The sequence below is a fragment of the Hippoglossus stenolepis genome, chromosome 6, assembly GCF_022539355.2.
Source record: "Hippoglossus stenolepis isolate QCI-W04-F060 chromosome 6, HSTE1.2, whole genome shotgun sequence".
In the NCBI taxonomy this organism is placed as follows: Eukaryota; Metazoa; Chordata; class Actinopteri; order Pleuronectiformes; family Pleuronectidae; genus Hippoglossus; species Hippoglossus stenolepis.
The window spans coordinates 25,235,670-25,261,412 of record NC_061488.1 but is presented as its reverse complement, the minus strand read 5'-3'; the positions used below and the strand labels follow the sequence as shown (position 1 = coordinate 25,261,412).

Genomic DNA, 25,743 nt, shown 5'->3' with positions numbered 1-25,743 from the left:
TCTATTGGTTGTGTGTTTTGTGTCTTTAGAATAATAACTACATATTACACATTGCTGCACAACAAGAAAACAAATGGTTAAAATACAGACGGAAGAACATTAATAATGGTGGTAATAATTATAATAATAATAGAGATAAGAGACTGGCACCCCAAGTAAATTCAGAAATTTTCCTTCAGAAAAAAAGTAGGTTTTTAGCCGAGACAACACCATCACAGACAACTTATTTAGGCGATAGAGCCTTGGGGCCCTAATGACAAACTCTGTCTTCCCTGAGTTTTCAGTCTAGATTCAGTAAGTGACAGCAGACCCTTGACCAAAGATCAGTAGTGCAGAGGTAAATAGGGAATTAAAAGATCAGAGATGCAGCCTGGGGCCTGGTTGTTAAGAGTCTTAAAAGTAATCAATACATTTCAAGCAATCAAATTTTATTTGTATAGCCCATATTCACATTTTACAATTTGTCTCATTGGTCTTAACAAGGTGTGACATCCTTTGTCCTTAACCCTCAACCAGAGTGAACTACCCAAAAAAAACAGAAACCTGAGAGAGAGTCACATGTGAGGGGTCACATGTCATCAACACAGATGTCCTGCATACCTTTATATTTCCATGCTATATTGCATACTATTGTGGATTTATACCTGTATATCTTTGCCATAAAATATTCAGTTTTTAGGTTTTTATCTGCCTATATACTTATACTATATATCTAATCTGCACATATATGGACATGTCAATCCCAATATCTCCTTATACTTATGCACAAAAAAGTTTTACATGCTTGTGCAATCATCCTGTGCCACTGCAGTTTACTCAACAACATTTCTATACAAACAATATTTTGGTAGTAAAAGGTGTATATTATGCACATATTCAGACTTTTTTATTGTATATTTTAGTTTTACTCTATAGCCTTTTTATAGTTTTATTCTCTTGTTTACCTCATTCTGACTTGTCTGCTAGGGAATTTCCTCAGTGTGTGGATCAATTAAGTTGTATCTTATCTTATTTCATCTCTTCTCCCTCTCCCAGGACGGACAGAAGTGCAATAGATGCTGTGTGTAGCTGAACACATTTACAAAATTACAATATTTACCACATTGATTAGAGGCAACCGTTTTCAACATATTGGAAAAGTGTGTCAATGTTGTCTGATAGAGAAGAAGGAAGCAGCAATGACAATTGAAATGGAGGAGTTATTGCCAGTAATGGTATGTGAGTCGGCGAAAGCAATCTCATTGTCCATGATCAGCTGCCACCGCTCACAAATTTTAAATCAATCATAAAACCAACTGGAAGACAATGTGGAAACGATCAACGGGTGTGATGTGATCATATCTCTTAGTTCTAGTTAAAAGCAAAGCCGTTGAATTTTGTTACAGACTGCAATCCTTTCAGTATTTTCTGAGAAAGGGCTGTTACAGTAATTAAGAGGTGAGGCAATATAATCATGAAAAGCAGTAGGATCATTTAAAAGAAAGATTTCAAGACAAGTGCCAAACAGTTGAAACATACATTTAATTATAATTCATTGATATGAATGAGAGTGACTCATGCTGAATCTGTGTATCAGGGTTCTGTCGTGTTCTGTCACAGTGGTTGTATCTGTGAAATGAGGGTTATTAACAGTCACTCTGATGGAGCTCGACTGAAGCATTGAACTATAGCGTAAATGTGCAGCCAGTTTCCAGTGAGTGGAAAGTGTGTACATCAGTGGAATCTGCAGCCAACGCCCTTCCTGGAAAACCCCCAGCTCTGACTCACTGTCTGCCTCCAGAGGGAGCTGCAGGACACAGAAGCTTATGGAAACTTCACTAAATTGTTTAGACAGAACTTTGAGGCCAAAGTTTGAACTATAGCATAATTAACACCAACATGCTGCCAAGAGACGAAATTCACTCAACTGGAAACCACTTCACGCAAGGAAATATCTGTAATCTTATCTGTAATATGTAATTTTGTATTGTGTTATTTAAATTTTCCACTGTTTAAGTTGAGAATTTGGACAATGTATTTCGACAGTGTGGGTTTGTTTTTGTTTATGATATTTATTTGTACAAACAACATTTGTATCAGATAAAGTAGGTTTGGTTTTGGGGGGGGGGAGGCTTTATGTATATGTTAATATGTGTTATTGTGTGTGTGTAATTATAATTGTTAATATGTTGATTTTGCAATTTACGTTCATGTTCTGTGTATGAGGACCCGCTTGAAGGGGGATCTTTATTACAGTTCATTTTAGTAGTAGTAGAAGTAGCAGGCAATTGAAGCACATTGACATAAAGCAACTTTTCGCCATATTTAGCTCCAGAATCTTAAACATTTAGCTTTAACATTTTACATATATAGATTTTATATTTAACACTTCTAGCATATTAGTTGATTTAATATTAATTAATATTTGGATCTATATAACATTTATATTTAACGGTTAACATTTAGTTTTAAATTAAATATTTAGAATTAACAGACATTATTTTAATTTTGTGTGCAAACAATTTAAATATGAGAAAATTCCCAAATATTGCTGGTAAAAAAGTGACTCTTAACATACACACCACTTTTTAAAAACGTTTTAGAGCTCAATATGGTGAAAAGCTGTTGTTATTTTCAGTATGCTGCGCTTTGCAATCTGCACCCCCTAAGTAGTAGGCCTATTTTTCTCAGCTTTGATTCATACACTCATGCAAAATCATTAAGGATGGAGAGTAATTAGGAGGAAAAAATAAGAGTACAGGAACTATATATAAAATGAAATAAATGGAGGATTTTTGTCATAATTTTACACATTTCTATCTATTTCATTTGTATCATTGTCCCCTTTAATTTTATTTGTGATTTTTTCATATATAGATTTTATCCTTCTTATTTCTTTTACCTCTTTTAATCTCTTTGCCTCTTTAATTCTAGTCTCTTGACAATTGTGATGGTGTACGCTCCTTGAAACCATAACTGTGTATCAATCAACCAAATCAATTAAATGTTATTTATATAACCCATATTCCCAGAGTACAGTTTGTCTCTTAAGATTCAACATCCTCTGTTCTTAACCCTCATCAACAGTAAGAAAAACTACTAAAATATGAAATATGCTTATAAATAACACTACATTGCTTTGCTTGATGTCACTAACATGTCTCCTATAGGTGACTGTGTTATATTAACACTATATGCTAAATGAAATAGACATATTCATTTTAAATAGGCAACGTGGTTCTTAATGAATCTGATGTTCTCTGCTGGAATACGTATGTGTGCCAAGTTACGTTACGTCGTCCACATTCACGACCACACGTTACGCCCACTGTCCTGCTCCACTGCTCAGTCTCCTCCTGCTTTAGCCACACTCTCAGTTCTCAACTCCTTTTTCCTCTTTTTTTTTACCGAGGTAAGAGAAAACCGTTCATGAATAATTCAAGTGTTCGTTTCATTTCAGCAGACTCTTGTTCGCGCGATGTTTAAACAAACAGTGAAGTGAGTTTTATTCCGTCAGTGGGAAGTTTGAACACGACAGTTTGGATTTAAGAGTTATGAAGTGCTGTAGCGATTCACTACGGGCTTTAGCGCCACATTACATCCGCTGGGCAAAATCACTGCAAAGGGCTTACTGTCTATATCCTACTTCGTCTATCCCCCCCCGTCTGTCTGTCTGTCTGTCTGTCTGTCTGTCTGTCTATCTGTCTTACCATTTGTGTCTCTGTCTATCTATCTATCTATCTATCTGTCTGTCTGTCTGTCTGTCTGTCTGTCTGTCTGTCTGTCTGTCTATCTGTCTATCTCTACCTATCTATCTATCTATCTATCTATCTATCTGTATCTATCTATCTATCTGTCTGTCTGTCTGTCTGTCTGTCTGTCTGTCTGTCTGTCTATCTATCTATCTATCTATCTATCTGTCTGTCTGTCTGTCTGTCTGTCTGTCTGTCTATCTATCTATCTATCTATCTGCAGATGTCACTGAGTGAGAAAAGTGATGAGGAGATCAGCAGGTTACTTACTGCGCACAACATTAAACATGGACCCATCGTGGGTAAGGAAAACAAACACACACACACACACTGAAAAACAGTAGCAGTGGCTGTAACTCTAACCGTATTCATCACATTGTGTTTATACCTTTATGGTTTCATGTTACAGTACACAGCCATTTGCCCAGTTATTTTTTACATTTGTATATATTCAGGCTTCCAATTCAATAAATCCTGTATCCTATAATAGGAGGCATTATACCTTTAAGATGATAAAGTATAATAAACCATCTAATCCTAGTTGGAATTTTTACCAATTCGCCTTAAAACCTAATTGATTTTATTGTTACACATGATGAAACTCCATCATTTGAAATGCATAGATTTCTCCAAATGCCCTCTAACACTGAGATGATGCAGACTATGAGATGATGCGTTGTTTTGTACTGTGTTAATGATATTGAAGCGCTGTTCGTGTGTTCGGGTGAATGTAGACTCTACTCGGAGGCTTTATGAGAAGAAGCTTGAAAAGGCCATGGAGAACGCTCCAGTGAAAGCCTCTTCTGATAAGACCTACTACAGAGAGGAAGGTAGGAGGCTCCTCTGTCTGCTGGCCTGCACACTCCATGTCATTTGAAATTGAATCCTATTTTTGTTTTAAGTGCAATTTTAAACTTCCGGCTGTCAGTGCTTCATTGTTGAAAAAGATATTAAATTTGTCACTTAGATGCCAAATGAAAAACAGCTACTCACATCTTATCAGACTGTATTGACTGATGTACACAGTTTTAAGGGCTACAGCTAAATATTATTTCCATAACTGATTAATAGTAAGTTATTTTTTCAAAGCCCCAGGTGACATCTTGAAAGAAAACTAGCAGCAATCCAAAATAATTTACCATCGCATAAGAATTTGTATGTATTTTTTAATTATAGATATTTCATGTTATTGTATAGTGTAGCTTTCATTTACAGTTCTGCTCTTGTACTATTCATAACTTGTCTTTTTAATTTACTTTGTCTTACTCCTCATTTTTATACTTACAAATTTTATTCTTGTGCACCAAAACACCAAAGCAAATTTCTTGTATCTGGAAACCTACTCGGCAATAAACATGATTCATATTCTGATAAAAGAGGAATAGGAAATCGGCACAAACTTGGGAAGGGTTTAGGATTGTTGCTTCATTAAAAACAAAAGTCATCCTCTTTGCATTCACCATAAACATGCTGGTAAAGTTTGCTGAAGTTCAGTGCAGAAGGCCCTTCACCAAGTCCAGCCTCTGACAGCTACCCACTATTACCCATTATACTATTACAGTGTCTTTGCTAACAGCTGTTAGGCAGGTAAATTCTGCATTTTACAATGATTCAAACTTCTTACATGTGAAGGAGACAATGTGCAATCTGAGCAGTCAGCAACAATTCTTCTAATAACAATCAAATGCTTCCTGTGCAAACCGGCATGCGCATGCCCAGTGTAAGTGAGTGGGTTGTGTGATATGTGTTTTTAGGCATGTTAATACGGATGTGGATTAAAACTGATAAAGACCCAAAATGCTTGTTTGGAAAGAGATGGCTTTAGCTTGAAACAAAGTGAGGTTTGATCAGCCTAGCCTGGATCATTAGGGTATCAGACCCCTAAAACACATGTAACACCTGATGGCCCCACGAAACATTACTGATGACCTATGATGAAATCCATAAATCAATTATCACAATAGTCCACTTCAACTTAAAATACTTAATTCATTCCCAAAGAGCGAATTGGAGGCAAGTTCATAAATACAAACATACTAACAATGAATTCACACACTTAATAATTCATATTATTCATTACAAAGAATAGAAGACGCTCAGCAACGACTCAGACTTATCAGGGTGTGGATCAGATGATTTTGTACCATCTCTAAAAACAATAATATATTTATATAGTTGTCTAACTTGTTTAGCCGCTTGTACATGAAAAAAGAAAAAGCTCTCGCTAAACAGGCTCCTTAATGTGAAGCATGCAAAAAAGGTTCCATGAATCTTTGTGGCTTTTATTAATAGCAAAGCATGACATGATTCTTATTTCATGGAGCCCCCGCCCGCCCCTGTCTTTGTCTACAAGCTGCCAAACCAATTGAACAGGTAAAAGAGAAACCACACCCCTTACCCTTCTTACCCGGTTGTCTGATAAAGCAAATATCTGCAGCCTGAGTAAACAATTACAAACACTGGCTGAACATTAACTTTGGCTCCTACAGCCACCTCTCTGTGAGTACAAAGTATACAGCCTTTGATTTGATGCCTGAGTTGGTACTGACTGCTGAAGTAAAAGTAATATTTACTTTAACCTTGAACACTCTGTTCCACATATTTCTTATCGTTTACGTTTGTCATCATAAACAATGGAAGAGCTGACGTTACACTGTTTTGAAATGAAAGTAATTATAATTATAGGCGCGCAGCCCGTATTAATTATCTATGAACACTTAACAATTATGTTTTTAAAGTCAATAATGTTCATGAGGTCTGTGTTGTTGTTTTTTGTTATAGAGGAGGAAATTACCTATATCACCTACCACAGTGCGGTGAGTCCTAATTCTCCTCTTAGCCCTGTGTGCTTGAGCCAAACCCCTCTGCTCTGGGACTGTAAATAATTTCACAATCTGTTCTGCTTTTTATTTTCACAGGATAGACATGAGGGTTATGCAGACATGTGAGTACAGTTTAATAACACACATGTGTTAATTTAATTTAATGCCCAAGTGAAACCGTGAGAGAGGAGAAGGAGGAGTGTCCTTTATATATAATTTTGAATGATTGACTTTAGACCCAAGTTCAAAACTTTTCAAAATAGAAGTTATGTGATTCAACTCAATATGAAGCATCAGAGCAATGCAACAAACGTTTTTCCTTTACTTTGAAGACAAATTGCCGAACGGGAAATTATTCTATGAATATTGTTACCATGATGGAGATCTCCACCCGGCGACCCCCGTGAATGTCTGTCTCTCATTCCGATTTTGTGAGGGAAAAAAATCAAATCATCTAAATGATCTGGTGGCAGTTTTGCCCAACGGTTTGACCCAGTTACCCATTGCTCTTGTAGCTTTTCCAGGGACATAGAAGAAGACATGTTCAACTCAGTCCGAAGACTGAAGGCATAATGCCCTGCCCCGACTGACTGCTACACAGCACTGATGCCTGTTTATTAATTTATTAAAGTTTATTAATAATGGAAGTATTGCATCTCCAAATCGCACAAATCTCAGCACTGCACTTTCTTGTGTGAAGCCAATGAAATGAACTGTTTGCGATATATGTGTTCCACAGACAGACCAACAGAGGTTTGAGGAATTAGTAGATAGATATCTTGTATGTGGGAATATACAATGCGGAGGAATCATTTTGACCTAAAATGTACTTATGTAAACTTACCAATGGGATAAACACCCGGTTATAAGTGCATTCACAATCTGATGTAAAGTGTCATCAGCAACAAGAGAGGAATATTTTAGCTTTCCTTAATTTATATCAGTTAATTTAAAACAGTTCTCAAAATAGCTGCCTGTACAAGACAGAAAAAGACTAAGTGACGTATTCACTGAGGATTTCTTGATCCTGTAATAGGTGTCAAACAGGTAAATGCAATGTGTTATGCAATATGTATTTTAAAGCTTTTTTTTTTTTAAGTGCAATTAGAATGAATGCAGTTTTCTGCTGCATCTGACTCACCATCGCAGACCGACTACCGCAAGAAAAGAATATGACTGACTGAGCAGGACTTTATTTGTAACATAAAAAATGTATTTTCATTTACAACTTTATTTTCATAAAATTATGACTTTATTATCGATTTCAACTTATGACTTCCTTCTCCAAATCTCAGAATTTGTTTTCAACATGGCCCCTATACTCCATCCTAAGAAAGAGTCAAATTTGCAGCGCTGTTAATGGCACCGCAACATCATACATACAGTGCATCCGGAAAGTATTCACAGCGCTTCACTTTTTCCACATTTTGTTATGTTACAGCCTTATTTCAAAATGGATTAAATTCGTTTTTTTCCTCAAAATTCTACACACAATAACCCATAATGATAACGTGAAGCGCTGTGAATACTTTCCGGATGCACTGTATATTGAAATATATGTGTGGATAAAAACACCTGAATTTAAGTTGGTTTTCTTTAAAAACAGGTTGGAATATTCTTAATACACTTATTCTATGTAGGACGTTGAAGCCCGTATAAATGAACTTTGCTCTACTTCCCCACATTAGGAATAAACTGCATATTGGTCTCTAGTTCTGTGGTAATGCTGGTTGCAGTTGGTGTGGCTGGTTGGTTTCTTTCTGAAACTGTTAAAGTGACCTACAGTAATTGAGCCATGCAAAGACCTGCAGGACCGCACCATCGCTGCTGCACTAACAGCTCAGTACGCAGAACCAGGAACCGGAGATTCAGTTGTTGGCGTCACTTGAGTTGCTGAGTTACAGTGCGATGGTCACCTGTTTATTAAAATGTTATTAATACTGCACATTAGGCATGTACGAATTACACCAAATTTGACACTGCACTTCCTTGGGTCATTAAAAATAAAAACGCCAAGTATGAAGGTATAGAAGCGTATTGCATTCACTTGAGAAAAAAAAGAAGAAGCTGTTTTTCTGAATTAACGCAGTACCTCAGTCCACAGTCTCACTCCAAACTTTATTTAAAGAGATCAGTTTATTCAACATATAGGAAACCGTACATGCCCCTGGTAGTTTTTTCTCAAGTGAATGAAAAAGCTTCTGTATGCAGGCAATAAGATGAACCATTCTTGAGATATGCGAGCCAAATACAGACAAACAGATTTCTGGAAATATTAGATTATGATTATGAAATAGATAATTACTTGGTTAAATTGCCTACATTTCTTTGACTACATTGGTAGATTGAAATTTAAGTGCACGTTATTTCTCCACCTAGGCTGAAACGAAGAGGTAACGCTGAGACAGATGAAGACGAGGAATCGGACCAAGATACAGAGTGAGTCTTGTAATATAAACTATTAGTAAACCATGAACTATTAATGTGTATTTGACTGAATGAGTTGATCACCTGATCTAAATGTGCTGTTTCTTTTTTGTGCTTCAGACCTGCCATCCAGATGACTAACAGAGCTGCCAATCACAGTGCAGTACGATCCAAAGAGGCGGTCAGGAAGTCTGGGGGCAGCATGTGGAAGGTGATTCGCCTGATGGTGTTGTTAGCTGTGTTAGCAGCTGTCCTCTACTACGCATATTGCTGCATGATAAAAAACGAAGAAAATCCTTTTGGGGTTCAGTGATATTATTTGTTCAGATATCAGGTTTTTTTTAAAGATATTTCTTCATTAATGTTCAAGTGGAGATTTCTGGGGTTTTCTTTGTTTTATTTTTATTTTTGTTGTTGTTTTCTCATTCTAATACACAGATTGACCACTGTGGAACATAGAATGCTAAAAAACACATTCCATGCACCTTTAAAGCTAGTTATATTCTATATTTCTTAATGTCCCCAAATCCCATGAAATGTTAAAAACTACCCCCTGCTGACCTACTGGAGCACAACATGTGGTTTAATCCACTTCAGAAAATAGTCAACAACAAGGTAACATTTGCTGAAAATAGAGTCCAGCTAAATTTACAGATTCTTTTTCAGAATTAAACAGTATTTCTGAACCATCATGTCCATCTTCACTAGGAACCAGTGTGCTTGGGAATGAGACAGACTCATCGTCTGGTCATGGTTTTAAACTTTACAGGGGATGAGCTGACAGTAAGACAAATTAAGAATAATGCTGTTCCTCTCCTTTCCTTTCTTTGCTTGTTCGCATGTTTTGTGTATTTTCTTTCATTTATGGAGCTTTTCTATAATATGTGATTTGTTTTTATTTGTGAGATATACATGATGATGTCATGCCGCAACAGGTTCTGTTTTTTTTAATGCATCAATAAAAATTAATAAAATCCAGTGTCCAGCTTCTAAAAAATCTAAAACATGACACCGGAGAATGAGGTGAAGGTAAGAGTCAAGTATTAACATAATCCGAGTCACTTTTACTGGTGTATGTAATACATTTATTTGGTTCAATACTATAGATCGGCTTAAATGCACCACACTAACATTTGTACAAAACAATACAATGCAGTTATATTTACAAGATAGAAGCTTTAAATAGTTTGGCATAAATGTGCAGATTTATTTTTGCATTCTGAGACATATTAGTCCAGCAAGGGGTCATCACTGTGCATTAGTGTTGGCATCTGTCCTAGGAGCCTGATGAGCCAGTGGTAATGTATTCAGGCTGAGGTTTTTGGCTGAGTGGAATTCATTATAATAACTTTATTTGTATAGCACTTATCTAAACAAGGTTACAAAGTGCTTCACAAAATCCATGGCAAAATGAACTACAATAAAAGGTATTCAATTCAATATTAAGTGCCAAATCGTATTATATGGCCTTGATCCTGAGTTGAGGATGTGTTTGATGTTGGTCTCAGAATGGATCCAGAAATGCCTTTCTGTCCTAATCATTTGAATCCATGAAATCCATTCAGGAATCAGTGGTTTGTTCCAGCTGAGGAATGTATGGCCATATATGTCTTTACAGTGTCCTGCCAAAGCCCACAAGAATTCAAAGCTTTGAGAACAAGAACAAGGGGATGTGTTATTATGGTCCAGAGACTGGTCTAAATGACACCAGTCACGTTAACATCAATGGGCAGAGGGGCGAGCTGAGGCTCTGTTATAGCAATCAAATGTGATTCTGCTGACCTGAAAATGAAAACAAGAACAAAGTCACAAGAGTTTACAACAGCAGTAAAATCCACTGTAAGTCACTGTAAGTGCTGTCGCTGCCCACCTGATGATCTGTCCCTCAAAGCCGAGGGCTGTGATGAAGATGTTGATGAGGACCGTGAAGAAGACAAAGACTGTTGCTGCGTTGTTCATCCGGTCCAACTTGGCATGTTTCCTCACGTCGTTCAGATCATACTTTACTGCTGACACAGAATAACACAGGAGCAAAAACAAAATTAGCTACGGAAAAAGATGATGAGCAAAAAGGATGGGAAGAGGTGGGGGAAAAAAGTGGTACAGGAGCCAGAGAGGTTTTATTTATACAAAGTCTGATGTTAGATTTCGGAGGAGAATTTGTTTTTGAATCAGTTAGAGATGATAAATATGATTATGTTGCATAAATTCAAAAAAAGAATCCTGACACTACTGATATACACATCTAGACAAAAATAAAAGTTTAATATGTGCACTACTGGTCAAAATTGTAGAACTATGATATGTCAGTCTTCTCCCAGCAACTAAGGCAAAAAAATAATATATAACATTTTAAAATAATAATCTTGGATCATTGAATCATTGAACCTTGAATCAGTTTTTTTGACTCATCCAGCACCCTAACACACAGAAATTAAAGTTCAGTAAAATTGTGACTGAGACTGTGCTGCTCTTCATGTTTTTCTTCAAATGTTTTGATACAATATGTTGTTGCAGGATGAACCACTTTGTCTTCTTTTGTTGCTTCTCTTTTTCTCACCAGTTCAATGGTCAATATACAGAACTATTTCCTGCAGTATAGTATTGTCCTAACAACAGTTTGTTCCAGTTAGTGTTCACACAGAGGTTTTAGTAGTCATCAGCACCTGTAGGACTTGTTTTCAATTTCAAGGTGACAATTTTTGTTTTACCTTGGCCAGTTTACCGCATATATTTGTACCATTTAAGGTGGAGTTGAGTGTTCCATTTGACAAAGAAAACTGTGATAAGGTCTTAAAGGAATAGTGTAGGAAATACATGCATTAATATAACTACAGTTAAGCCTGTTAGCTTTTAGTGACATAAAGTGGTTAAGTTATTTTATATTAAATTTCTGTCAATAGATCCCTTTCACCTAAATCCTACACACTGGACCTTTAAAGCAGCAGACAACATTTCATCTGGATCTGTCACAAAACACCTACAATTATGTAGCCAGGAGCTCATTTCACATCCAGTCTTTATGCTAAGCTAAGCTAACTGCCTGCGTTTGCTGTAGCTTCCTATTTACTGTACGGATACAACGATGGTACCAATCATTAATAAAGATAATAAGTTTGCCAGAACTGGACCACAAGTAAGCCATAGCAGTACTGCATGTCAACCAAAGGTGCTGAAGGTGGCCCGAAATTGTGCTATTTGAGCCATATTCAACATTTACCACATGGGCCACTTCAGGTTCACATCCAGTTTTAAATTTGCCTAGAGAACTGCATGTTTACCAAAAGTGACCCACATTTGCTTAGGAATGTTTGGGCCATATTTGCTATTTGACAAGAGGACAACCTTAAGGATCACATCCATTTTGTCCAGACCACAAAAAGGCCAGAAAGGTCTGCATCTTTGCCCACATCCGTACACTATCCTGACATCGTACAGCTCTGAATGCATTGGTTAGAGAAAGTGATCGTCTAGAGGAAGGAAACCATGACACACACAGAAATGAAAGAATCATAACACTGATGTTAAGCTTTTTTCAGGCAGGCTGTAGTTTGTTCTAGCTGTGTTGTCTTCTCTAGATTCATCAAAATTGCAACATCTCTCACTCTTTGTGTATGTCTACTTTGATTCTTTGCATCTTCTATACTTCAAGATTCCACAATAAAAAGAAGAAGCGTTTTTAAAGTGCTAGAAAGATTAAGGAAGAATGATAACATGCAGAACATCTGAGTCACTTGCCAATAAAGACGAGCAGCAGCCCCACTGCGACTTGTAGCGTGATAGATATAGACAGCAGGACAATGAGAGGGAGGTAGAAGCGGTACTGAGCCCCAACATAGAGAACAGTCTTCAGCTGGGATGAGTTGGCCATCAGCAGAGCGACGTCCAGCATGCTCTGAGCGGCAGTCTTCTTCGTGGCATAGTGGTTAAGGTTGATGGATCGATACACTTTTCCAGAGCGCCCTGTCAATGCCTGCGAGTGTAGAGAGCACAGGTTTGAAAGAAAGTCAAACTAAAGCTACTGTTGAAGAACATCACAGAGGTGCGGTTTGCTGCACTGGAATCTACGTGTCAACTCCCCAAATTGCAATTTGGCATTCAATGTCATGCCAAAAGTTACTTAGGCACACAGAATGGAAGAGACAGGGATCAAACCCACTCAACCTCCTACAGCAGCCCCCAATGCACACTTATATCCCACTATTATTCTGAATATAACAATATTTAGAATTTGATATGAGTAATGTAAACAGCAAATTGCAAATAGAAAAAAAACAAATTTTGCATTTTGTGATTACACCATGTAGGATATGCTGTTATTATTAAAGAAGGCTATTTGGGCAAGTCACAAGCGGAAAACTTCCTATCACATTAGTCATATGTTCATATATCAAAGTAGTATGTTTTATTAGGGATATATATATATATATATATATAGGGGGCGGCTGTAGCTGAGTGGCAGTTCGATCCCAGTCTTCACCATCTGCATGCCGAAGTGTCCTAGGTGAACCCCCAAAAAATAAGTGCTGCTAATAGATGCACTGTGTGAATGGGTGAAGGGCCAACTGTACTGTAAAGTGCTTCGAGTGGTCATCAAGACTAGAAAAGCTCTATATAAATACAAACCATTAAAAACAGTTAAGAATATTGCCTATTTTGGAAGAAGAGCAAAACCCAGCATGTTCTTTCTCTTTCACATGTCTGATTGCTCTGTACATGTGTGCACACGTCACAATGGTTTGTGTTTTGTTACTATGTACTAAGGTGTGGCAGTAAGAGGAAAAGTGGGAGTGGCAGAGCGACAGATGATGACTCACCTGGGCCGGAGGGAAAGGCAACAAGACACAACATGTTGTCAGACGTTCTCTACCCCAAAAAATCTAGTGACCTAACAAATCGTCTCATGAATTTATACGTATAGTGCAGAGAGAGTGAACTGTACGTAAGCAGAGGGGCTGTACCTGAGCTGATGTCAGACACTGAAACCTGACGACAGGTAAACTGTTGTTCTGGATTGAAGTATCTATACCTTCATCTCCCACTGCAGCACTCAAAAATCACTTATTCGTAACATCACTGGCAAAGGAATACTCTCAGGGCTTTACCCATGAGACGTCACACCTGGGTGCAACTCGCTTTGAGTCACAGTGCTTTCATTCATCTCTATGCACAGCTGACAACTATGGGAAAAAACGTGGGTTTCTGTCAGCACTGACATTGGACATTCCTGGAAACAGACTTTAAAGCAGAGATCCTCAACCTGGAGGTCGTGACCCTCAGAGGGGTAGCAAGGCTTTCTTGTTTTTTCTTCCTCTTCTCCAGACTTTTTTTTTATTTGGGAAAACAGGGGGGACAACACTCATCAGTTGAACTGGTCACCACTGGTACTGGCAGACATATACTTCATTACAGAAGTTCCCACAAAAAAAGGACAACTGTATATATTAGCTCTATATATTGAATTGTGTATTTATTATTTTTATAGACACTGAAGTATTTGGTCTCCTACTGTAGTGACGCTCCAGTGTTTTGTCTGATGAATAACTGAAAGTAAATGGTAGTGTTCTGTACATAGATGTGTAGTGTACCAGTTTTACAATCTGCTTAATGTTACAATAATGATGTGATACACATCTTTGAGTTGTTTCTAACTATCTAAGCAAACAAATGAAATGATCCAGTACTATGTACAGTAGATGAATACATGACAACCATTTAACTTTTCTGTATAAAGAGCAGAACAGAACAGTAAAAGCAGAGGACTTGTCAGTGTCTGTGTTACTCACCTCTACGTCGTCCACTTTACTCAGAGGTATGTCCTGTCTGTTTAGTCTGTCCATCCTCTGATGACTCCACGCTCGATGTGATGGATGAAATGCGCTGAGATGAAGTCTCTGCTGTTGAGCGAGCAGACAGGACTAACAAGTCAGGCTACTCCTCCAGTTGCAGGGACAGTGGAGAACACCCCTCCCACTCTGTGTCTATGTAGTTCTTTATTCACAGCACAACCTCCAACCTTACACTTCACTTCCATCATTACAACATGTTGCTGCTTTGATATAATAATTCAATAATAAGAAAAATGCAGCCCACAACTTTAATTTGGAGGCACGTATTTGTATTACTTATATCATTCGTAAGGCATCAGGTTTGGCCTGTTTCATTCCTGAATTATTTTTGGTGCGTTGTTTTGTTTCCATGTCTGCCATAAACACTATTATTATTATTATTATTATTATTAATAATTACTATTAATAATAATAATAATAATGTTATTATTATTGTTATTATTAGTATTCTTAGTATTTAAGACAATGATTATCTAGACCAAATTACACAGTGAGACAATGAGTAAGTGTTTGAACTTGTGAATAAATGCAGTACCTTCAACATTTGTATTTATATTTGACAGGTGTTCTGTCTTATGTAAAACTCTCCTGTCTTTAACTCATATAAATATTACTCAACCTATACTGCAGCCAGCCACCAGGGGGTGATTGAGATGCTTTGGCTTCAGTTTTAGAGCAGTCATATTGTCCATCTTTATTTAAAGTCTATGGTTTGACCTTCCTAGATTTTTTTACATTGCATCACTAACTTAAAACTGTAAGAAATGAATTTGAATAAACTGGTTGTTTGTTCCACCTATCATCACATTCTGAAATAATTGTTCTTGAACCTAGAACTTGAACAGTCGTCATGAATGTGCTGGTGTCTTGATTGAAAATGTCACTTGATGAGTCCCAGTCGCCACAGTCAAATAGCTCTGGTCCACTTTTTTATTCCAAGTTTATTAATATTGAATGTGTCACGTGTCCAAATCACAACAAATTCAATACTACACTTCTTTGGGCCCTTTGCAATACACATGGCAAGTGTGAAGCTGAGAAGATGAACAGTTCATGTGATATGTGAGCCACATACAGACAGACAGAGATTTCTGGAATTATTGGATGGATACTAAAAGATTTTGGCAAGACTTTTAAATTTAATAAAAATGAATGTTCTTGTATTATTTTATTTATTTATTTTATTTCTGTAATGCGAAATAAATACATGGATAAATATTGAATTTCATTATGTTTTTAATAGAATTAAATAAGGATAAATGTATTTGAAAATCGTTTTTTTCATATACTGAATTGCCGAGCGCAGGAAGCTGTTGACTATTTCCGGGTCACGTTCTTTGAGCTGCCACACATCATGGCGGCCTCCTTCACCCTCAGCTCCGCGGTGCTCCGCAGGGCGCTGCACGGAGCTCTGCGCCTGCAGTGCCGGGCACAAGGAGCTCCTGCTGGGCTCAGGTTCCTCTGTAGTGCTGCTCCAGAAGAAAAGAAGACAAGAATAATAGAGTCCACGGAGGAATACGGCTTCGTGGAGCGGCTCATCCCGCTGTCACGGGTCCCTGCTCCGCCTAAACACGCCGGTCCCACCCCGTCTGGATGGATCCCTGCAGCGGACTCACCGCCGCCTCTGCCCTACATGATCCGCCGCTCCCGAATGCACAACATCCCGGTGTACACCGACCTGACCAGCAGCAGCCGCAGGACCACGCTCGTACGGAAAGTGGAGGGGGACATTTGGGCTCTGGAGAAGGACGTGAAGCAGTATCTGAAGGAGGTGACGGGGACAGAGCTGCCCACACAGGTCAATGAGGTCACCAAGACCCTGACGGTCAAAGGTCACTTCGATAAGGAGCTGAAGGAATGGTTGGCCGGCAAAGGCTTCTGAGCCCGGGGTGGAGAGGCGGCTGCAGGACCGTCCCAGACCGAGCTCAGGGAGACATGGAGAGGACACTGAGTATCTGCTGTCTACACTGTGATACTCACTGTAGTGTAGTACCATGAGGAATTGGTTTGATCCCTGCCACTTCAGTGAACTCTTCCCCACCAGAGAGATGTTGAAGCTGTTGGATCATATTGTTTAATGGTGTATATACTTGTGTGTAATGAATGTAACATTAAATGTCAAAGCGATGCCCACTGCCTGCTGTTGTTATTCCACTGAATCCAGACATGACACTGGCTTCAAATGAAATCCACACCTGTTTGAGGTCTTCCTATGGACAGTTTGGCTTTTTTTTTTTATGGAATTAAAGGTGTGGTGTAAAACGTATCAATCCACGTGATATTAAATTTAAAAAACAGCAGGGAGGCTGATAACCAGAATCCAAATCCAAAATATTTAAATTTATTCAGTCACAATATTCAGATTTTGTGCAAATACAAATTAGGGTGAAAAGGAGGAATGTGAAACTCAGTTATTGTCATCCCTGAAACCAGTGTCCCATCCAAACCTGCCTATTTGGAATGGGCTGTTTGCTTGTCCTGTTGAAATACTGATTGCAGCTTTCTTTAAACTAAATTATTTGAGCCTGTAAAGCACTTAGCGACTTGTAAGGGAATAGTGCTCTACAAATAAAAAAATTCTTACTAAAATGAAACTGAATTTGCTTCATCACTGCTTTGTGTGGTTTAAATGCTGTTATGTTTTTTTCTTTTTTCTTCCTTTTACCATGTAGTTATTTCAGAGGTCTGCTATGCAATCAACAATATTGAGACCCAAGTTCACAACTTTTCAAAATAAAGGCTCTGTAGTTCAGTTCCATTAAAAGCATTACATCAATATTTAAAGACAACTTGGTAGTTGAAGTGATTCTATGAATGTTGTCTGGATGGAGATCAGCAGCTGTGAATGTCTGTCAGTGGTGAAATTTTATTAAATCATAGAAATGATCCGTCTGTGATATTGACCCAGTTGCCAACCACTACTGTAGTTTATGAGAAGATTGAACACTTGTGAAGGCCCACTGACTGCTTGTAGCTTCAATTTGTATTAATATTGAATTTATTACATCAAAATTTACAATAGTGTTAAGCCAAAAAGATGAATTGTTTGCGATATGTGTTCCACAGACAGACGGCTCCATCAAACTGTTGAAAAGATGAGTGATGTGTCTACACAACCGGTCGCTCTCACTGGTTAATGTTTGTGAAATGAAACAACACAATCCTTAGTGGTCACAACTCTGAGCTTTAACACAAGTACAGATGAGCCTTTGAACAGCCTCCCAGTGTTACTGCATTATTCCAAGTGCTTCGCTCACTTCAGCACTCAGTTATTCATGGTGATGGTCTGAAGATGTTGCCATCAGTGACAGAAAGTCTTTACTTCGCCTGGTAAGTTCTGCCAGTTGGTCCGCTGGAAAACAAACACAGAAAACAGAATTACTCCGTGCAGTGACATTAAAAATATACTCTATCTCCTCTTCTGTTCCTGTGCAGTGACGTTAAATAATGGTTAGAAAAGGGTTTTTTCTGAACATTGAGATGTCACTATGAATTCTGTCCACTTCATCATTGTATTCTATCTGACATCATAATTACACGGCACAGTGGCACAAAAACATAAAGCAGGAAACAAAATGACTGTATTAACAATGTGCAACAAACTGAGTATTCACTTACGTAGCGAGTGCTTCTCTCCTCTCCTCCAGTAGCGAGGTTGTGTTTGTAGCGCATTAACTTCTTCACTCATGGACGCAGAAGCTTCTGATACTTCATTTAACATATCCAACTCCTAACAAACGAGACACACAAGAGGAAAAGGCGTCAGTGACCTTGTTTCCACAGCTCAGGTTGGTCAACCCGTTTCCTGCAAATGTTAGAGTACCGTGTTGCAGTCCAGCAGCAGTTGGTGTACTCTCTGGAAGACAGTGGTCTCTGTGCTGAGGCTGGGTGGATCTCTGCTGCAGTAAGCTCTCAAGTCTGTTTCATAAACATGGCTGAAAGTAGCCATCAACTGCTGGAGGTCACACGCTGCCACACGCAATGAGCTGGGAGAGAAGACGTCAGGACTCTGGGCCTCCTTCAGGAAGTCACACTAAGGAGAACACAATTCTTCTTACTGCGATGACCAAGTTTTACATCCTGTGTTTAGTTGAAGGCTCTATGACACCACAGGCATCAAGGGCCACATCAGCAAATACCTCTGACTGCAGCTGCTCCAGTGCTGACTGAGTCTCTTGAAGAAGGGCAGCCACATCAGCAGCCCCCTCTCTACTCGGCTTGTGAGAGGACTTGGTGCCTTTGTGTAAAGCTCTGTAAGGGGGACAAGTATAAAAGGCAACAGGAGACGCTGTGATACATGTAGATCCACAAAACAGCTCCAAATCAGCCACTATAGCTGCTTTCCGCCATACACTGGACATTCTGCAGAGAGGCTGTATGTGATAACGCAAATGTTCAATTGAGAGGCTTTTTCAGGAGTTTATCTTGCTAGTCCCTTGTAAGAATTCTGAAGAATGTCTGAATTAGTCCATGTGACCACACAGTAGGAGATCCTCCAGAGGATTCACAGTAAGCAAGTTGATGACGTTTCTAACACTTGCAATACTGAACTGAAGAGTCAAGAGAGCATTTGGTGATTAAGACCATTGCCAGTGTCCATGTTCTTTAAACAAAAATGTGATCTCCACCACGGAATTAATGTTACATCCAGCCTCTGGGCCACCCCTTGCCTGAATGCTCCAGTCAAACATGTTCACAACAGCACAGAAATCTCCAGAGAATCTCCTCCTGCGTTCTTTATATGTGAAATGCAAACTCCGGAGAAAGACCCAATTGTACGGACATTCTCCAGAGTTCATGTTTGAAAACGGGAGCAGATATAACAGAAACAATGACAACATCCAGCAGATAAGAACAGGGATGTAATAAGTGTTTTGCATGAAATCAAAGAAACCATATATATACTTGATGTGTGCAGGCCAGGGGTTGAATGTGGGTTCAAGCATTTGTGAGAGGTGAGGCAGATTCTCAGCAGAATACACCTCGTTCAGTAACATCTCTGCATCCATTTTGTGCCCAGCAGACTTCCTGCAGCCTGGCACTAGAGTTAAAAGCTCCTCCAGGAATTGAAGCTGCCGGTAAGGACTCGCATCACCCTGGATAAATAGTTTGACAAATGACACAGACATGTCAGGACGTTTGTGTTTACCGTGGCAGTAAATGTATTTCTGTAAACTGATTACATCTTTGCTCGTTTGACACAACATCTCACCCTGATCAGATCCAGGTCACCTGCTTTGCACAGCATCAGCTCCTGCCCAAGCAGAGCCATTTCTGTTCATACAAACAACAAACCACTGCAGCATAAGAGGTCAATTTAGTGTCAATGTTGAAAATATTGAGATATAGACTGAGAATATTTTCCTCTCCTCCTCAAGTTTTCTATCAAAAGACTGTACTGTGGGAAATAGTTGGCCTTTGAAAGACAACACCTTTACCTTTAGTTACAACATCTGAGTCTTTAGATCTCTTTGACATCGACTTGGAAGTGGCAAAATGTGGGTTGATACTGTAAAGTGACAGGTCAGGATAACACAGATGTTTTGTTTATTTGCTACTGTGAAAATGACAGATGAGAACCAGGGGGATGTTCAGTGTAAGATTTGACTACCTGCTGCAGATCCATGCCAGTATGTCAGTGCGGTGCTGAGAGGGAGTACAGAGCAGCTGCAACATGCTGTCTGCGTCCTGTAGGTACAGACCTTCCACCAAGGGACAAGACGCAGCCTCAACAAAGACCAAACACAGACACAAGATTAAATTGAATACACTACCTCACTCTTTGCAAAACTATATGAGAGTAAACCGTGACAGCAGAAATATTTCATGAAAAAACTAAAGGTGCAGCAGTTCAGACTAAACCTTGAACAATTTCAACACTATCAGTAAGGTTTTATTGTGAATATTTCAGAAGTACTAAAGCATGAACCTTTCAAACAAATACTATTTTTTGTATGTGGAATTTTGTATAAAAATGTGTGAGAGAGAGATTTAGGTCCCACAGCAGTAATACACACAGCCTGTACCCTGAGAAGAACATGTTCTGTGAGTGCACTGCTACATGACCCACTGTGACTAACAGATAAGCTATTACAACTAAACTCATGAGAATAAGGAAGAACACAACCAAACTGTCCAGTTATATTTAACATGTCCTGCCGTCATGTTCAGTTGTCCTACCTGCAGTGCATCATAAACAAGTCGTACAAGCTGGTCTTTCGAAGCAGCCGCCATTTCCAAACAAACCGCTCACTTCTTCTTCGTTTGTTGGTGAACCACCGCCACCCTCTTCTTCTTTATTGGACACGGTAGACTAGACAGTCCAATTGCGTAATGCTGCCCTCTGTTGTTAAAAATAGGGCAGGCTTTCATAATCCAGACAGAAATTCTATTTTGTTCCAGGATTACCGTAACAGTACAATGCACAATAGAGTACAGTAGATTAAAACAACAGACTATTTCGTCTAAAATACAAGTTAAAATAGAAAATGAAGTGTAATACAAGTGAAAATGAAAATACAATGTGTGTATGGAGTAAATGCCATAGAAATCACCGAAGTGGCTATACAAACCTTTATTACCATCATAACTAAGAACAGACATCATAAAATGTGTCTATTGTTCACCATAGCATGGTAACAAAAAAGGAATCAAACTTAAATTGACATTTGAGTTTAACGGACATGACGAGCACAACTAAGAACAGGTAAAAGAAAAGAATCAACAGGATGGAGAGGAGAGACATTAATATAATAATAAGGCAGTAACTAGAATTGGCATTTTCAGATACAATACCAATCAAAAAAATTGTTTTCACAAGTCTGGTATAGTCAATGTTTTAAAACAGTCAATAATACATCGACTTCTAAATACTGATTTAAATGTTTTTGAGAGGATTTCAGCAAAGTAGTCATCAAAGTGAACGTTGTATATCCCCCTCTCATATGTTTGTATGTATGTTATGTAATGTCAATCTCTATCTGCTCTCTGCGACTGTTTTCTATGCATTTTATTTATGTTTAAATACAAAAGAAAAAAAGGACCAGTTAAATTACCGATACATACTCCGTCTCTATAGGTGACGGTATAGCGCCTTAACGATGGATTCCAGCCGCGGTAAAAAGGAAAAGAAGAAGTGTAACTTCCGGGAGGACTTCATGTCAGGATCGGATTAAAAGACGAAAAGCCAAATATCACATTAAAAAGTAAGGACATCAAAGAATTAACATCGTCTTCTAATTAAATATTTAAGATAAACAGGACTCAAGAAAATAAATTTATTAAATTTTAGTTTAGTTTGTCTGTTTGCTGCCAATCTACTGTTCCACACTCCAGGCCAGAAGGTGGAGGTAATGCAACCTATAAGCTGGTTTGCCAACCGCCAATAAACACCAGAAGAAGAAGAAAACCTTCCGGGTGTGATACTGTCGCTACCAGGCTGAACTGTATCTGTCTATATTCACTCAGTTTCAAAGCGCAGTTTGTGTGAGAGACTGAAGAGAGCTGCTCTTTCTATGTGTTTACGCCTCTAACGTAAGTCTACGCTGCTTCCGCTGATAACATGAAGAAGAGGAGCTCGGAGAAACGGCGCCATGTGGTAGCATGGGTCAACAAAGCGGAGTGGGACCAGGTGCTGGAGTACCTGTACTCCAAGGACTCCTCCTTACAGAGGTATGCGCTGCACAGGGTCTCTGCCTGGAGGTCCAGGTACGCCAGCAGCTGCCCTGTGGCGGTGGACTGCACGGCGGACCTGGTGAGGTGTCAGGTGCTGGACCGGTGTGGACAGCTGGACGGAGATGATCTGGTCCTCCTCTACGGAGCAGCTCTGGTGCGATTCGTCAATTTGATCACCGAGAGGCAGCAGGGAAAAACTGCCCGGCCACTGAGACGGCTGGCGGGGAACCTGAACATCCCAGAATGGGTGGTAAACCTGAGGCACGACTTCACACATCGCAAGCTCCCCACTTTGAAATGGTGCAGGAAGGGGTGTGGCGTGGTGCTGGAGTGGCTCCAGCACGAGTACTGGTCCAGGCAGCTGGGAGGAGGTGCTGGTGAGGACTGGGAGTCGCAGTCCGATGGAGAGGATGAGGAGATGGACCTGAGACGCCAGGAGGATGATCTCATCGCAAGGCAGAAAGAAAAGGAAGCCTACATGAAAGCAAGAGAACTGCTGATTTCTTTTGAAAAGGAGCAGTACCAGGCTATTAATGGGCTTCATGAAGACACAGAGAAGAGCCTGTGGCCAGCACCCTTTGCAGACATGAGCTGGTTACTAGGTGAGATCAAGCAGTTTGCTGTGGAGTCGAGTGATTGGCTGATCGACGTGTTGCTAGAAGATGGATTCCTGGTTCCCACTGTTGAACAGCTGGAAACATTAGGCTGCGACACTTCTGCAAATGCCAGTCCCACTGAACCCAAACTCCCTCGAGCCCTCCTGCGCTTTTGGCTGCCCCTCCTGAAGATGCTCAACTCACCAGCCTTCATTCACTTCCTCCTGGAGAAGCTCTTTGTTGAGCTGAAGCTTCTCACCAAAGAGTGGAATGATCACAGGGCTTTCTACCTCTCTGCTTGGATTTCTGAAGTCATCCTCTGTAACAACAACAAGTTTGAATACCATTTTGAAACCAAGGGCCAGAGGAAGGCCAGAATCAAGGACAGGATTTTTGTGCAACGTATCCAGCTGAGGTGGCAGCAGGTGCTCTCAGCTTGTCTGGATGCTCCCTGTGTCAGCACGCCTCACCTGCTCCAGGTAATCCTGGATGACATGGAGCATCCTCTCCCCCGGGAAACCAGACAGAAGCTGCTCCAGCTCTGCTCCATCTACACGCAGACCGCACACTCAAACTACGACCCTTCTACGGAGCAGAAACGACAGCCCATATACACACTGGAGAGTCTGCACGAGAAGCTGCAGCATTCAAGGCACCACAGCCACCCCTGGCGCTCCAGGGCTGACCCGGAGCGGAGTGAAGCCTCCCAGGAGAACAAATCAGCCAATGCTTTGGCCGAAAGAGCGAAGCTGCTCAGAGGTTCTCCGTGGCAGCTGTGTGCAGATAAAGTTCTGTGGAAGAACTATCCTCTGGGTAAAATTCCTGGACAGTCAGATGACCCCTCCTGCCTGATGTTGGAAAACTACTCAACCATGACTGTGTTTGACCAGCCGGTGGAGCTGGAGAGTAACACGGCTCACAACGCCCCAGGAGTGTCTGCAGCAGTGAGGACGGCGGATGGTCCTCTTTGGAACCACAGTGATGTTAACAGGCTGAAATCTGGACTGCAGCTCTTTTGAATTGCAGTACTCTGAAATCTACGCTTTCGGCTGCTGGCACTTCACTGAATCTGAGCTCTCTGTTATTTTGACTCTTGGAAAAAGAAACTAAATGTTCAAAATACATGAACGTCAACACCAAACAGAGTTTGTTTTGGGACAAAACAGAGCAAATATTCACTGGTTCCAGCTTCTTACATGTGAAGAGTTACTGCTTTTCTCTGTTTTATCATTTGTGACTGAATACTGGTTGTTTTCATTACTATTAAATACAAATTATCTCAAGTACTATTGAAAAATGTCTAGTAGTTCCCAGAGGCCTTCAGTTAATTAATCTGACCAACAGCCCAAAACCGTAGATGTATTTACAAGTTTCTAAAGGTTTACACACAAGATTTGTCAAAGAAAAGATAATTCATTAGGAGATTAATAGCTGTTAAAAATAACTTAGTTGCAGCCTAAGTTGTTAATGTGAAGCATTTATAAAATCCCTGATGCTATCTTCTGTTTACAATATTTTCAATAAAGACTAAGGTAGAACTCATGCAGAAATTCAAAACATCCTATATGGTAAAGACAACAAAGTGATAGAGTTGGAAAGTGATTAATACAGTTAGATATTTTTTTCTGCTGCTCTGTTCTTCTGTTGTGCACTTGTGTTCAATAAAAACTTTTCTCCACTGAAGGAATATGATTGTGTTTTTCTTTGCGGGGTTTGTGGCGCTGAATAACAGCACATGAGTTTGTCCACTTAAGGTATGAGTTGTAATGAAGGATTGGACAAACTGGCCAACAAAAAAATAAAAGAATTCTCTCAAAATCAATCAAGATCATTGTATGGAGAGAAATTAATAAAGAGTGGCAGCAGCACTGGCATCAGGAGACGAGAGGAAGACACTTACATTCCATTCAGTACAGAGTCGGTATTGAAAGAAGCGGGGAAGGATGGTGCCTGTCATGATGTTAGTAATAGACCAGTATATGTCATATTTTAGAGAAGCATCCTGCTGGTTTTTGTCAATATTAAGATGAGATAAAACTTTATTGATCCCATGCTGTTACAGCAGCAAATAGTCAGAATGAGGAAGACAAGAGAATAAAAAAGGCAATAGAATAAAAATAAGAAATGAAAATACAGAATACATACATAATTTAACCCTTTCACCATAGTAATATTGTATAAAAATGTACTTGAGTAAAGTGCAGTGGCACAAGATATATATATATGTATACTGTATTTGTGCATTAGTATACGGAGATAGTATACAATTTAATATGAATATAAAAAGGTGCAGCTACGTATATAAATGGGAGAAGAGTTATACATGAGAAATAATATAACATATTATATTATTGGTATATGTTGTGCAGATAATATGCAAGAGGACACAAATGACATTTTGGTTAAAAAAAATGAATTACTGCCAGGTAGAAAAAGAATCTGAAGAGCTCGAAGTGTTTAATTGCAGGAAGTATGTAGAAGAGAGATAAGACTTGAAGAAAGTCCTGTGTCTGCACATTTGTAATCAGCCCTGTTTGTGGTGGGTGGTCTTATGGCATTACTTTAACTTTTATGTTTTTCTATTTTACTTTAAACTTCTCTGTATTTTGGAAATTTCAACTAAAGGAAATAAAAAAAAAAGGAA

The 25,743-nt window shown here is 39.2% G+C and overlaps 5 protein-coding genes across 5 annotated transcripts; 3 read left to right on the top strand and 2 right to left on the bottom strand.

The window, feature by feature from the left end:
• The first annotated feature begins 3,290 nt into the window (after positions 1 to 3,290).
• On the top strand, positions 3,291 to 9,911 carry emd (emerin (Emery-Dreifuss muscular dystrophy)). Its single transcript, XM_035159145.1, has 7 exons — positions 3,291 to 3,391; positions 3,955 to 4,033; positions 4,466 to 4,561; positions 6,513 to 6,547; positions 6,650 to 6,675; positions 8,933 to 8,992; positions 9,101 to 9,911. Exons 2-7 carry the CDS (start codon positions 3,955 to 3,957, stop codon positions 9,291 to 9,293), a joined length of 489 nt encoding a protein of 162 aa, XP_035015036.1. The 5' UTR covers positions 3,291 to 3,391; the 3' UTR covers positions 9,294 to 9,911.
• Positions 9,912 to 10,042: 131 nt separating this feature from the next.
• Positions 10,043 to 14,921, bottom strand: si:dkey-93l1.9 (uncharacterized protein LOC562339 homolog). Its single transcript, XM_035159144.1, has 4 exons — positions 14,767 to 14,921; positions 12,719 to 12,953; positions 10,851 to 10,986; positions 10,043 to 10,762 (listed from the first exon to the last, which is right to left on the bottom strand). Exons 1-4 carry the CDS (start codon positions 14,818 to 14,820, stop codon positions 10,678 to 10,680), a joined length of 510 nt encoding a protein of 169 aa, XP_035015035.1. The 5' UTR covers positions 14,821 to 14,921; the 3' UTR covers positions 10,043 to 10,677.
• A 1,230-nt stretch (positions 14,922 to 16,151) lies between these two features.
• mrpl49 (mitochondrial ribosomal protein L49) lies at positions 16,152 to 16,958 on the top strand. Its single transcript, XM_035159142.2, has one exon. The coding sequence runs from the start codon at positions 16,184 to 16,186 to the stop codon at positions 16,709 to 16,711; it is 528 nt and encodes a 175-aa protein (XP_035015033.1). The 5' UTR covers positions 16,152 to 16,183; the 3' UTR covers positions 16,712 to 16,958.
• A 190-nt stretch (positions 16,959 to 17,148) lies between these two features.
• On the bottom strand, positions 17,149 to 22,554 carry haus7 (HAUS augmin-like complex, subunit 7). The gene is made up of 10 exons (XM_035159133.2): positions 22,472 to 22,554; positions 21,010 to 21,172; positions 20,441 to 20,556; positions 20,268 to 20,338; positions 20,042 to 20,103; positions 19,735 to 19,925; positions 18,969 to 19,080; positions 18,653 to 18,862; positions 18,448 to 18,559; positions 17,149 to 18,181 (listed from the first exon to the last, which is right to left on the bottom strand). Exons 2-10 carry the CDS (start codon positions 21,061 to 21,063, stop codon positions 18,099 to 18,101), a joined length of 1,011 nt encoding a protein of 336 aa, XP_035015024.2. The 5' UTR covers positions 21,064 to 21,172; positions 22,472 to 22,554; the 3' UTR covers positions 17,149 to 18,098.
• On the top strand, positions 21,973 to 24,782 carry las1l (LAS1 like ribosome biogenesis factor). Its single transcript, XM_035159125.1, has one exon. It carries the CDS (start codon positions 22,391 to 22,393, stop codon positions 24,116 to 24,118), a length of 1,728 nt encoding a protein of 575 aa, XP_035015016.1. The 5' UTR covers positions 21,973 to 22,390; the 3' UTR covers positions 24,119 to 24,782.
• The last annotated feature ends 961 nt before the right edge of the window (positions 24,783 to 25,743 follow it).

Bases quoted from the DNA above. Each gene is read 5' to 3' on its own strand.
- emd (XM_035159145.1), top strand. From the start codon at position 3,955: ATGTCACTGAGTGAGAAAAGTGATGAGGAGATCAGCAGGTTACTTACT. The intron at 6,548-6,649 runs GTGAGTCCTAAT...TTATTTTCACAG, and splicing joins ATATCACCTACCACAGTGCG to GATAGACATGAGGGTTATGC. The intron at 8,993-9,100 runs GTGAGTCTTGTA...TTTGTGCTTCAG, and splicing joins GAATCGGACCAAGATACAGA to ACCTGCCATCCAGATGACTA.
- si:dkey-93l1.9 (XM_035159144.1), bottom strand. From the start codon at position 14,820: ATGGACAGACTAAACAGACAGGACATACCTCTGAGTAAAGTGGACGAC. The intron at 12,954-14,766 runs GTGAGTAACACA...CTACACTCGCAG, and splicing joins GTAAAGTGGACGACGTAGAG to GCATTGACAGGGCGCTCTGG. The intron at 10,987-12,718 runs GCAAGTGACTCA...CTGTGTCAGCAG, and splicing joins GCTGCTGCTCGTCTTTATTG to TAAAGTATGATCTGAACGAC.
- mrpl49 (XM_035159142.2), top strand. From the start codon at position 16,184: ATGGCGGCCTCCTTCACCCTCAGCTCCGCGGTGCTCCGCAGGGCGCTG.
- haus7 (XM_035159133.2), bottom strand. From the start codon at position 21,063: ATGGCGGCTGCTTCGAAAGACCAGCTTGTACGACTTGTTTATGATGCA. The intron at 20,339-20,440 runs GTAGTCAAATCT...GTCACTTTACAG, and splicing joins CTGGCATGGATCTGCAGCAG to TATCAACCCACATTTTGCCA. The intron at 18,560-18,652 runs GTACTCTAACAT...CTCGTTTGTTAG, and splicing joins TGCTGCTGGACTGCAACACG to GAGTTGGATATGTTAAATGA.
- las1l (XM_035159125.1), top strand. From the start codon at position 22,391: ATGAAGAAGAGGAGCTCGGAGAAACGGCGCCATGTGGTAGCATGGGTC.